The sequence below is a fragment of the Myotis davidii genome, unplaced genomic scaffold, assembly GCF_000327345.1.
Source record: "Myotis davidii unplaced genomic scaffold, ASM32734v1 scaffold135, whole genome shotgun sequence".
Taxonomy (NCBI): domain Eukaryota; kingdom Metazoa; phylum Chordata; class Mammalia; order Chiroptera; family Vespertilionidae; genus Myotis; species Myotis davidii.
Genome location: NW_006289813.1, coordinates 12971793 through 12985419, shown reverse-complemented (window position 1 = coordinate 12985419; position 13627 = coordinate 12971793). Strand labels below are relative to the sequence as shown.

The 13627-nt window shown below is 41.0% G+C and overlaps 1 protein-coding gene across 6 annotated transcripts in view; it reads right to left on the bottom strand.

Moving 5' to 3' along the window:
* Window positions 1-13627, bottom strand: part of DROSHA (drosha ribonuclease III) — a 107315-nt gene that overhangs the window by 86943 nt on the left and 6745 nt on the right. For 2 of the 6 annotated variants that reach the window (XM_015563104.1, XM_015563105.1), the window contains 5 exons: window positions 10426-10518; window positions 4544-4654; window positions 4083-4314; window positions 2759-2900; window positions 399-586 (listed from right to left, as the gene is read on the bottom strand). In XM_015563104.1, coding sequence (XP_015418590.1) covers window positions 399-586; window positions 2759-2900; window positions 4083-4314; window positions 4544-4654; window positions 10426-10518 — 766 coding nt within the window. The remainder of the gene's footprint in view (window positions 1-398; window positions 587-2758; window positions 2901-4082; window positions 4315-4543; window positions 4655-10425; window positions 10519-13627) is intronic. The other 4 variants (XM_006762475.2, XM_015563107.1, XM_006762478.2 and 1 more) reach the window with 4 other exon arrangements.

The window sequence follows — 13627 nt, the reverse complement described above, 5'->3', positions numbered from 1 at the left end:
TATGAAGTTTTATAGGACTGAAGACATTGTTTATTATATTGCTGTAAGATGCCTTCCAGACGAACTACTTTTAAAAAGACCTACAAGTCCTCTCGCCCTCACTCCACCATTTGTCTCCTTCCGTTTACTGCAAGTTTAATGAGGCAGCGCCATTATCCGGTTCCCTAACCCAGGATTTACCACCGTCGTCAAAAATGATTCAAGGCACAGTTGCTCTGGTGCTTACGCTTTGGAGCCGAACTCAGAAGCTGGAGGAAATGAGCTCTGAAGAATGGCTCACAGCGCCCAGAGGAAAATTCAGTTTCGATACCAGCCGACATGCATCTTCTGGACCTGGAGTCATAAATGTGACGTGTGGTTTGCACCCTTCCCAGCAAGAACATAAAACACATGCGCACCTGGCCTGGGTCATTGTACCAGAGTTCATCGTGAAGCCGGTCGGGATGGGCCTTTTTGCGTTTAATTTCCGCTATGACGTCAAAAACTTCAGAGTCGGAGCTGCTAGAACAGGTGCTGTCCTCATCAGACTCACATTCGGATTCACTGGAACTTTCTAACAGAGGTGAGGGGCAAACACGGAGAGAGGCTGAAGAAATTCACAAGATGGTTACACTCGGAGACTTCCCAATGACCCCAACCTCTCAATGCAAGGACAGTTGTTTATCCTCTCAGCAAATATTTGAGTGCCAGGCACTCTGCTCAGCAATACCATGAAAAGTCATACAGCCCATAATGCTAAGTCACGATCTCGCTGGGAAAGCAAACAAAGATTTTTACAGAGAAAGGCTTGGTGCCGGAGAATATGCAAGCCACGGTAGCATGGGATTACATATTTTAAAAGGTGCAGCAATTCAGACAAGAGCAAGTCCCTGATCTGGAAAGGTCACCGGCGGTTTTCTGGAACGGGTGCACGCCACCCAGGCAGGGAGGTTGGGGGGCGGAGGGGGGTGGCTGAGGAGGAGGCAGCAAGAGGAAAGGAACAGAGGGAACACTGCACACAAAAGCATGGAGGCGAGAGCACAGGGACACAGGCTGCAGCAAAGGCCCCGCAGAAACATCCTGGGGGTGAGGGTTGAAGGGTCATGACTGCCAGACTGATGGCTCTGAATGCCAGACTCAAGTTTAAATGTTTCTCTCAATAGTAGCAATAAAAGATTTTAGACTTTAAAAGTGACTGGATAAAAACAGACCCAGGATTATGCTAAGTTCGCCAGTCCAAAAAGACAAACACTGTGTGATTTTTCTTATAGGAGGTGCCTAGAGTAGTCAGATTCATAGAGAAAAAGTAGAATGGTCAGTGCCAGGGGCTGGTGGAGGGAGATGGGAGTTGCTTTTTAATGGGAATAGTTTCAGATTAGCAGGATAAAAGGAGTCTGGAGATATGTGAAATGTACTTAACACTACTGAACTGTACTTAAAAATGATTTTGTGCTATGTGTATTTTAGCACCATTAAAAAACAGATCTAGAATTTAGATTAATCCTACAAAAGATTAATGCACAGTAATAAAATCCAACCTCGCCCAGGTAGTGTGGCTCAATAGTTGAGCGTCAACCTATGAAGCAGGGGGTCACCGTTAAGATTCCTAGTCAGGGCACATGCCCGGGTTGCAGGCTCGATCCCTGGTGGGGGGGAGGGGGGGCGTGAAGGAGGCAGCTGGCCAATGATTCTCTCCTATCATTGATGTTTCTATCTCTATCTCCCTCTCCCTTCCTCTCTCTGAAATCAATAAAAATATTTTTTAAAAACATAACCCAACCCCTACACAGTTGTATTTTCAAGTGTACACCATGAGACCGACATCATCCCTCTTTTACAGATGACAAAAGGGAGGCAGAGAGAGTTAAATCACTTGCTGAAGGTCGCATGTCAGATGGAGGAGAAGGGACTCGAACCCAGGCCAGCCGGGTCAGTGAGTGCTTTTACCCACCGTGGACACTGCGTCTCAGCCTGGGAGACACGGTGAAGGTGGCACAGAGAGCCAGAGAACAAAGGAAAACGCATAAGGAATATCTCAGCTGATCATGGCATTCTGTTAGGGGCCAAGGACACAAAGTGGCAAAAAGCATTTCTATCCTCAAAGATCTCAGCATCTACTTGGAACCTCAGACACTTGATAAAATAGACCACCATATGAGAAAGCTCTGGAAAGTGTCTCCGCGAGTAGAGAGATGCCTTCCAACGGAGCTGGGCTGCAGCTGCACTTGCTCATCAACTCAGGAGCAGCTGACAGTGGGCAGGGCCCCAAAGGGAGGCCTGCCTGTCAGAGGCACCAGGAACTGAGAACAGGCCCCCGCGATTGGCGGAGGGCTGGACTATCTGGTCCCTCTGATTCTAATACTAGACAGTTCTACAAGGGACACAATTATTAGTGTGCCTTGCAAATGAGATCTCTTATGCATTCTGCTGCATGTGACTGGGAAAACTAACTTCAAAAAGAAGAAAGTTCCATTGATATGTATTTTGCTGACTATATTTAAGGAAAATAAAATGAGCCCTAACTGGTTTGGCTCAGTGGATAGAACAAATCAATTGGTGTTTCTCTCTCTCTCTCTCTCTCTCTCTCTCTCTCTCTCTCTCTCTCTTTCTCTCTCCCCTCTCTCTCTCTCTCTCTCCCGCTCTAATAAAAATAAAAATAAATAAATAAAATAAAATGAGAAGGAGGAATTTAATCTAGGATACCCAAGGACACATCCCAAAAGTCCCGGATGAAGCAGTAATAACAGCACAGGGTCTGGTCTGGTAGCTGCTGACTCACCTAAATCTTCATCCAGCTTTGTCTTGGGAGGCTCCCATGGGGGCCTAGCGGCTTTGGCCTTTTCTTGCCGGTTCCCCAGCTCTTCCTCAAATTTGTCATATAAGTCACGGAGCCTACTTGTTCCAACTACAGTAGAATCCCCCTTTGAAAAATAAAGGAACAGTTTTAGAATCTATATTTTAAAAAATCAGTATTAGAATCTATATTAAAAAATAGTCTTTCCAAAGAAAGACTGGGAATTGTGAATCAAATACACATCCATGCTGTCACATGAGGGGGCACTCTGCCAACATTCCCAAACATGAGGACTCTCTGTCTTTGCCTTTTTGAAATTACAAAGAAAATCATGACCCCCTGATTTCATAATACCTGAAAGTCTGTCTTCCACATTAATCTGATGATCAAAGAGAAATACCCTATATATCCCACACATACACCAAGACACACACACACACACACACACACTCCACAAACCACAAACCACAAACACAGGGTCCTGTACTACAATCCTAGAGGAAGTTTCCCACTTGTCCCTACTCTCTTCCCAGGCTGAAAATCATCTTAAATGTCCATACTGTTGGACATAATTTTCAAAATGTAAGAACCAGACCTTTCAGACGTAAAAAGAAAATTAAAACAAGTCCTACAATCTGCAGTATACCCAAAAGGGGATAATTGCTTTTCCAATGTCATTACTGACATTGGTGATGCTGGAACCACACTGACATTCTCAATACCTCACTGCACCAGATGACATGATGCAAAGGCAAATGCTGTGCTCCTGGTCCATCAGCCATCGTTCTATGCTGGAGTTTTAACACACCCATAAAAAATGTAAGAAAAAATAAAAATTCTGCCTGTTTAAACTCTCTGAACCTAGTGCCTACGACTTTGTTGTTTTCCTTTAAGAATAACCCCTACGGCAGCCACTGTCCCCTTCTTCCTTGCTAATAAAACCATGATTTCCTTCAGATTTGGGGCAGAGTCCTCCTCATCTCAGGGTAGGTGGGCTGAGCCACAATACCCCTATCCCCAAAGATGAGCCCGTTTTAATCCCTGGAAGCTGAATATGTTACCTTACATGGCAGAAAGGACTTTGCAGGTGTGAAAAGGTTACAGATGAGATGGGCAATGTCTAAAGACAGCTTTGGTTAACACAACTGGGGAGGGGTTCTACTGGCATCTAGTGCAGAGCCCAAAGATGCTGCTCAGCATCCCACAATGCACAGGGCAGGCCCCACCAAAAAGAACTATCCAGCACAAAATGCCCATAGTGCCGGGGTTTAGATGCCGGTCTGTAGCTTCTCTGCTGCCTCAGACCTACCACCTGATCCATGGGGTCACTGGAGTAGTAGTTTTCCGAGTGGGTACACCGAATCCACACAGGCTTAAGGAGCTCCTCCTCCTCCTCCTCGTTCTTGTCGGGTGGCGCCTCCTCCAGCTCCTTTTCCTTGATGGAGGTATAATTCTTTTCTTTGCCAGAGCTCTGGCTGTCACTCCATCTGTCTTTTTCTTCCTCCCAACGAGCTCTCTTCTTCTCCCTACTGGGGGAGCGACTTCAAAAGGGGGTGAAGGAGGCCAATTATTAAAAAGGTTTTTCTGCTGTAAAAGTATTCTACTTCACTTTGTTCATTTTTCACATAAAATAAAAATGCCATGCCAAACCACCACATTTACTTTTCGTTAAACCAGCGAACCCCAAACACCAGTCTGGTGGCATCAGAATCACCTGAAGTGACTTGTTTAAAAATACAAATCCCCAGGCCCTACCCCAGATCTACTTACTGATTCACAGTCTCCGGGGGTGGGGCCCAAGAATCTGTATTTTTAATAATCTCCCCAGGTAATTCTGGTGTGCATCCAGCAGGTTCAGGAACAACTGGCAAACCGTAACTCCTAGAAGAGAAAGATACTTGGGGAATATCTGGAAATGTCTACATACAGGCAGTTCCACATGAGAACGCTAGTTCTGAGTCCTCCACATCCTGCTCTGCTGAGGGAAAAAAGGTTTCGCAAAACATGGTCTGAACTTGGAATAATGTTAGCCTGAGGACCATAATCTAAAAGTGAACCAATTACATCATCCCTAACCGTCTCTCCGGAATCCCACACGTGGGTATTACTACTTCATGAATCACCACTTTCTCTAATTCTGATCCCCACAAATACTAATATTAACTCAGGTAAAAGGATAAAAACAACTCTATCTCCTTGAATTTCTGGGGTTTAAATTTTGCAAAGACCCAACTTACGGATGTGCTTGAAGGGAGAACCTACAGGATAGATTTTAATTTAAGCCCCAGAAATTTAGGTGGGACCTGTTCTGTGAGCGTTATGCTGGCAGCCTCTGCAGCTCCACTAACAAAGTCACTATTACCCAAGAATGTGTACATCTGGCTCAAAGTCACTAATGAACTCTTCCATCAACCCTACCACTAACTTCTAATTTTATGACAGGGAAAGTGTGAGCATGTAGGTGTGTATTCATTGGGGGAAGAGCTGGGTGATTAGAAAGATAATATATACTGAACTTACTAATACAACTTCTAAATATTATAATGCACATCATTTGTTACCAGAAGAAAAAAGTAACTGCAAAGGAAAATGTATATTTGTTCACTGTAAGAAAAAAATTAAGCATTAACAAAATTAAAATCACCCATACTACCACACAGAGATAACCACCATATTTCACAATTGTGTTAAAACGTATAGATATAAGAATATATATAAATATACACAAGCTTCAACCAAAAAAGACCTCTATATATAGCAGCAGTCGCCAACTTTTCAGACCTCACGGACCACCAGTGGTCCGCGGACCACCGGTGGGCGACTGCTACTCTATAGCCTGTCCTTCTCACTCATTGGTAAATCAAAGCCTTTCTATTTCAATACATCTACATCTGAATCACTTAATAAATGCATATTATTATTATTTCATACGCATATACCATAATTTAACAAATCTGAGTACAATCATTTAGGTTGTCACCATTTTTTTGCCATTGTAAACAATGCTACCATGAACACACTTGTTTTCTCTGTGCACACTTGTCAGATTGCTTCACACTAAGAGTGTGTGTGCACTTTTCTCAAGGCTTCTCTACAGGTAGATAGTACCAGGTTAGACCACCATCAACACCGTATTGAGTTCCCATTTCCACACATCCTGTCAACATGATTGTTTTTAATCTTGCCATTCTGATGAAAGAAGTATCTCATTAAACCTAACTTGCTAATTTTTATCACTACTAAAATTATACATTACTTGTTCACTTCTTTCATGAACTTCCCAGTCATATGCTTTGACAATATTTTTAAAATTAGGATTGTAGTCCTTTTATTTATTGACTTTTTTATTAAGATTATCACCATTCTTCTGTCTTATGTAGTGTAACCTTTCTCAGTTTTTTGTTTTCCTTTTAAATTCCAACTGCCTATTGCTACCTATAACTTTCATTTGGCCAAATCTAGAGACTTTTAAACTTATGCTTCCTCCTTAGTGTTATGCTTACAATCCTTTCCCATCTCAAGGTTAAGTAAATATTTTATATTTTCTTCAGTTACTTGTAACACTTAATTTTTTAACTTCATCCTTTTATGATATATGGCATAAATTTCAGTTTTTCCCTCCAAATGGCTTGCCAATTGTCCCATCAGTTTTTCCTCTGATTTGAAAAAACAATTTTATGATAGATGTAAATGTTTACATATACTTAACTGTTGCTCAGTATTAGTTGCATTGATCTATTTACATCCACATCAAATTGTTTTAACGCTTATGTGTTTATAGGACATTTAGTACTACTAAAGCTACATTCTCATTTTTTTTCCATATCCTCATTTCTATTCCAAATAATCTATAATAATAAAAGCATAATATGCTAATTTGACCGGACGTCCTTCTGGACAAAGTAGGGGCTGCAAGGGAAGCCCGAGACCCGGGTGCCAGAGGGAAGCCGGTGCCGTCAGCCAGGGGAAGGAAGGCCTACTCTTGCACGAATTTCGTGCATTGGGCCTCTAGTGACTCATAAAGTTCTAAAGCCCCTACTTCAACTGGTTACATTAAAATTATAGATTTTGAAGAAAACTGGTATTCTTCCACATCCACTACGGAAATATGGCATATCCTCCACTCTTTTATATTACTTCTTTGTCATCAGCTACTTATGTTTCCTTCCCATTGTTCTATATATTTTTGAAAGTTTTAAGATATTGAATTTTAATTAGTATAAAGTTTCTATAGTGAATCTACATTTTTTTCATTACTTTCTAAGTAGGTTTTCCTGGTTTATGCAGGAAGGCTATTAATTTCAGTACTTTTTTTATAAATAACTGTCAACCTCAGTGCGTTAATCCTCATTGTTTCTTCACTGATCCACTTGAATTTTCCTGATACACCAATAGCTAATAATAGCAATGTAACTCCCGGTCGTGTGGTTCTGTTTGTTTTAGGTGCTTCCTGTGAGCCTGACACTCTGCTAAGCACTTTACTGGCACTCACATTTAATCCTTACAAGAAAGCTATGAGGCAGATATGCACATCCCTCCAGAGGAAACAGAATTAGGAATTATGTCACTTGTCCAATATCACAAAGCTAGTAAGTAGTAAATGCTAATATGGTGCTTGGCACAGACATTTTGACATGTATTAAAAATCCTGCCAAATGTTTACTATGATCAGGAAACACAGGTAAAAGGCAGCCTCATCCCCTCCCCTTTAGGCAGGTATACTGGATGATGGATGGTCAGGGTTGACTACTATAAACATCAATTAAGACTCGTTTTTCTTTTTTTTTTTTAATAGGACATCTTTTTTAGGTGTCTCAGGCATTCCAAATTTTAAAATCCAAATTTGAAATTGTTTCTTAACACTATATCATATTATAAACTATGATAACTTTTCCTCCTTTACAGTATTTGCATCTCTAGTTTTTTTCTCACCTACTGCATTGGTGAGAACTCAAAGAATCCATGTCTGTTGTCTCCACAAGTTTCTGGGCACTGGAGAAGAAACCACTAGACTGAAGAGATTTCCATACTCAACACTAAAAATCATCAACCCCAAATGGGTCCCCAATGGTTTCCACCAACACAGTATCTTGGCTTTTTTCTACCTTTATCTCCTCCCTCATCTGCTCCGAAGGTCCTTTCTCACCGAACAAACTCTTCCTGGCTAATCTCATTTAATCCATGGCAAGTACTTTTTCCATCATCTGGGATCTCTTTTCTGAATTTTACACCTATGTATCCAATTTACTACCACATAATTCCATTTGGTTGTCTCACAAATTCTCAACTACATATACCCAGGACTGAACTCATCCCCTTGCCTTTCTTAGTATTCCCCACCCTCAATGGGGAACATCAGATCTCACTGAGTCTTCTTCCCCCAGGATCAGTTACCAAGTCCTACTGACTCTATCTCAAAAATACCTCTACCGCTCCCCATTACTACTGTCATTGCCCAGGTCTAGGCACAATTATTTCTTTCTGAATTACTACAAACACCTTCTAAAGTCATTCATTCCAGGCTTGACCTTCAGAGAGCATTTCTCGACACTGTGACCTTCACACATGCTCTTTTCTCTCCCCCCTTTCATAGTACATCCCTACGCATGCTTTAGGTAACAGTAAAATGTCCATCTCTCTATGACTACCCTAGACTGAGTTTTTCACCACAGCATTCCCAGAGCAACATGTACTTGATCTATAAAAAGCACTTCTCACAGCACTTAACCTTCTGATTCCTGTAAAGTGGGATCTGTTGTTAACAACTATATCACTTGTACCAGTACAATACCCGGGAGACACAGTAATGTATTTCGTTGGCTTGTGGATTAAGTTATACAATGTTAGGCAACAGCGATAGGCAATGGAGCCTTGCCTTTTTTCTAACTTGTATGAGAAAGCCTGTAAGGTTTCAATAAGCCTGTAAGGTTATTTTGAGATGGTGACGACAATGTTCATCATGAAATAACGTCCTCTATCATATTAAAGAAGTCTGCTTATATTCCTAGTTTACTGAAGTTTATACTCATAAACGATGCTCATTTTATTTGAAATATCTAATAGGCAGGTACTAAAAAAAATCTATTGATTAGGACACAAAAATTTAGTTACAGATTTCCTAATACCAACCCATCTATCCATGCAATCTCAGAATACATTCTCAGTTATTTTAACACACTACTGGAAACAACTTGCTAATCTACTACTCAGATTTTCATGTCCATATTCATAGGCGAGACTGTGTTTTAGTTTTCTTTTCATTGGTTAGGTTTTGCCATCTGGGTTTTCCTGATATCACAGCCTGAATTGAGCTTTCTTTCCATACTCTTCCGAGTTCTAGAACAGTTTAAAACTTGTTAGTAGGTGGTACAAATTCCATTCTTTCAATGTTTTTCATAGTTATTGGTCTATTAAAATTTTCTGCTTCTTGTGTGAAGTTTGTAATTTTTGTTTTCATAGAAATCAACCCATCACATCCATGTTTCTAAAGTTTTCAAATAAAGCTTCTAACTTATGTCAATGTGTTGTAAATTTTAAATCTCCTTTATTCCTATCATGATATATTCTCTCTTGCCTAATGCAATGTATTTCTTTTCTTGATTTGCCACTTTTTAAATTGTGTGACCTTTCAAAGTCTTGCATCTGTTTACAAATAGTTACAGTGCTACAGTTCCGTTTTCTATTTCATTGATCTCTTTTATCTTTAAACTAGAGGCCCGGTGCACAAATTCGTGCACGGGTGGGTCCAGCTGTCCCACCCCTGGTCGGGGTGGGGAGGGTCAATAGGGGGCAGGGCAGGCTGGGGGGAGGGGCCGCAGGCGGGGTCCAGATCAGGCTGGTTTGCTGCCACAGTGCGCATCATAGCCACTGGTCATTCTGGTCGTTCCGCTGTTCTGGTCTCTGGGCTTTTATATATAGAGATCCTTTTTTCTACTTTTCTTGTACTCTACCAATTTCTAGAGCCAAATGATCAGGCAATAATTATATGAATACGCAGTTACCATTTACTTGGCATTAATTTTGGGCCCAGTTCCAGTGTTTACATGTATTATCTCAAAGACCCCCCACTACTCAAGGCATTTATAAGTATCCTTACTTCAGATAGATACTGAAGCTTAAAAAGATAAATCAATTCAATAACATAGTTGGGAGAGGTAATAATTGACCCCAAATCTGCCGGACCCCAGCGTTATTCTTAATTACCATTATATAAGACCATGCATTTTACTTCTCCGTATAGAATTAATTACATTCTGCAAGTTTTAGTTTATAACATCTCAATCCCATTTTTCTAAATAAAGTGTGACTGGAGTTTTGCTTTTTTCTGTAACAAGTAAATTTTAAAACATAATTATGAATTTCCAAGGTGTAGTTTATTTAAAAAACTTTGCATTATTAATGCATAGTTTTATAGCAATTGACGTCAGAAAAAGTGGTCCATATAATTTCTAATTTATCAAGATTACCCTTGTGCATAATCAATACATCTTGAGAGTAAAGTTTTTAAGTCAGTGGCTGCGTTAGCTTTCCACAGGGCATTCTGGAAGACTCTCGGGCTATTTTGGAGACGTGGCTGATACCTTGCATAAGCACAAAATCTGAATTCAAGGAGATACTCCTATGACTTCTTTCAGCGTGAACTCCTTGCTTACCTTCCAGGTCTCTTATACTCTTTTTTGTAGGACCTTTCCAGAGATGGTGATCTTCGGCTGTCCCGGTGCCTGGGTCTCTCCCGTTCCCGCTCTCTTAAAGGAATTAATACACAGAGCTGTTTTCAACAGAAAGACTAAAAAACACCACCTCTTTTCACTGAATTCACCTTCTAAATCAATGGCCCTTACCTAAGAATTTTGCAGGCATTATTCTCTATGGGACATTTTTATTCATCCTTCATTTATTAGAGAACAAAGGAGCTGTTCACTTTACAGAAGTTAACTGACTTGGACATTTTTTTGCTGTTTTCTTTACAGAAAGAAGTCAACCCTGACGCAAAGCAAGAAAGGGAATTTCATCATAATCTTCTCTAGAGACCTTCCAACCAGCCAATCCTTAGTTATTAACCTATAGGGAAAACTTAAAAGAATTCTACTGCCCATTGATTTCTAGGAAACTCTCAATTTCAGCCATCAAGTAAATGTAAATCTAAGCTTTGGTAGTAAGCATTAGAACTCAGTTCTATGACGAAAGAGTTCTGAACCCTTACAGGTTATCAGTTGTACTTGTAGCGATCACTAATGCCATGAGTCTGTACGTCACTGTACCTTTAAATGCAATTTTCATTAGCAAAAAACTCTCGATGGAGACCCTGAGTTTAATATAAAAATAGGAGGGATTTTAAAACCTTCCAATGTAAAACTAGACAAATTTAATACTAATAATAATAACTTCTGAGTCTATTTAATAAGTACAATGATCTGGAACAAAAATTGGAACTCTAGTGTGTTTGAATCAGAACTAAATCTAAGGAAACTAACCACATAATCTCAGAATAAATAATTTAAAAAATGCTGTTAGCCTGAATACAGCAAATGACTATAAAAATGTCTGAACTCAAAAATATCCCCCAATAGCCAATAGAAATGTAAATACTCTGAAACTGAGACTCATAAAACTGATAAAGATCGGTCACTACTTAGATATAAAAAACTAAAATTGTGTTTTTACTAAAAGATCACCCCCTCCTTGCCCGGCCAGTGTGGCTCAGTGATTGAGTGTTGACCTATGAACCAGGAGATCATGGTTCAATTCCCAATCAGGGCACATGCCCAGGTTGTGGGCTTGATGCCCAAGTTGCGGGCTTGATCCTTAGTGTGAGATGTGCAGGAGGCAGCCAATCAATGATTCTCTCTCATCACTAATGTTTCTCTCTCTCTCTCTCTCTCTCTGAAATGAATAAAAATATTTTTTAAATCACGCCCTCCACAAAGAAGCCTCCTTTGAATAATGTACTCTGACACATACATAAGACTCAGGTGTACAGCAGCTATCCAAAATAAAGTAGCCAGAGCTTGGGAATCTACATACTTTATCAGAAACCCTTCTAAAAGTCCAGTTTATTTTTAGGCAATTAATCCAACATGTGAACAGTACCACATGACAAAGATATAATCTGAAATGGTATGGCTGCTAAAAAGAATAATTTAAATTACCTATATTTCCAAATAAAAACTCTATTTAGAAGATATTCCTAATTTTTTTTTTTGGTTTTTTAACATCTAGGCAACAGAATTTTGCACTCAAGAACAGCACTGCTGATGACTGCTACCTGTGTGGGTATAAATTGAAAAGACCGATTTGGATATAAATCACCTTGAAAACACAATATGATGAACACCTTTAAAGCAAGAAAAACAATGTTAAGGTTACTGTTCTCAAGACTCATCCTTGTTTGCAAGCACTAAGGTATCCCTTAGGTGCAGAACACACTAGCTCTCCGCCGGCGGCATGCAACGGGACAGCTATGGGGCTACCGTGCTGTAGCACCACGCACGATGGGAAGCCACGCACCGTCCTCACCACGCTGCACCCAGCAAGGTCAGTGTGCCGTGTCAGCAGCTGTTTCTCTTCCCATTCCCCACAGCCACCCTGACCTTTCCCAGCAAGTACATATATTCGCTTCCTCACAAACTTTCTCTAGCAATAGTTTGCCTAAAACAACCTTGTAATTACTGTTCAACCACATTTCGGAGGAGAAAAAAAAGGAAAGTGGAATTTGAAAAGGGACAGATTCACTTACCCCAAGAAGTAAGGGGAGAAGTGGTCAGAGGACAGGCTATAGAATTTGCATAAACTGAGCACAATCTAATGCATCAATGTGTGAAGCTTTGGTTTTCTCCAGTATACTTCCAGAAGTTACCCTGGGACTTCACGTGCCCCATGTGTATTTCACAGAAGCATCCCATATGAGACAGATGACTGATCCCCTGCCGAAAACCCCAAAGGGAGCCGGTTATAATGTGACTGTGACGCCAAGGGGCTCCAGGGCAAACACCTGAAGTACAACATCATATAAAACAACTCCAATACAAATAAAGCCATTTAGAAAGATGAGCTAACTGACTGAACAGGTCCTTCATAGCAAAGGAGTTATGGTTTAGGATAATGGAGAATAACAGTATGCTTTTGGCACTTCATTTCACTTATTAATAGACCCCTCAGTTTATAAGACATCTGAGTTTCTTCAAACACATGACTCCAATTTAAGCCTGGATGGAAAATTTTAGGATTTTACATCAGAGCCCTAAAAACTCAGATCTAACTTAAGTCCAAAACAGAAAAACGAATGCAACCTAGAATATTGAAGTTTGCAGGAAAATGCCTCCACAGCAACAGGATTATTAACAATCACATTGAACTCTGAAGCCAACTCTCTCCAGTTTAGATTTGTATCATAAAACAACTAGTGGCCCGGTGCACAAAATTCGTGCACGGAGGAGGGGGTGTTCCTCAGCCCAGCCTGCACCCTCTCCAATCTGGGACCCCTTGAAGGATGTCCTACTGCCGGTTTACAGGGATTGGGCCTAAACCAGCAGTCGGACATCCCTCTCACAATCCAGGACTGCTGGCTCCTAACCTCTCACCTGCCTGCCTGATTGCTCCTAACCCCTCTGCCTGCCGGTCTGATCACCCCTAACTGTTCCTCTGCCTTAGTGATTGCCCCTAAATGCTCCCCTGCGACCTGATGCCTCCAAATGCTCGCCTGTTGGCCCAATCGCCTCTATCTGCTCTCCTGCTGGCCTGATCACCCAAATAGCCTCTGCCTCTGCCCCTGCACCCAGGACCCAGGCTTCCCTGCTCCGGCTGGAAACAGGCACCTGGGACCAGGACCAGCTTTTCCCCACCTGGTTTCAGGAA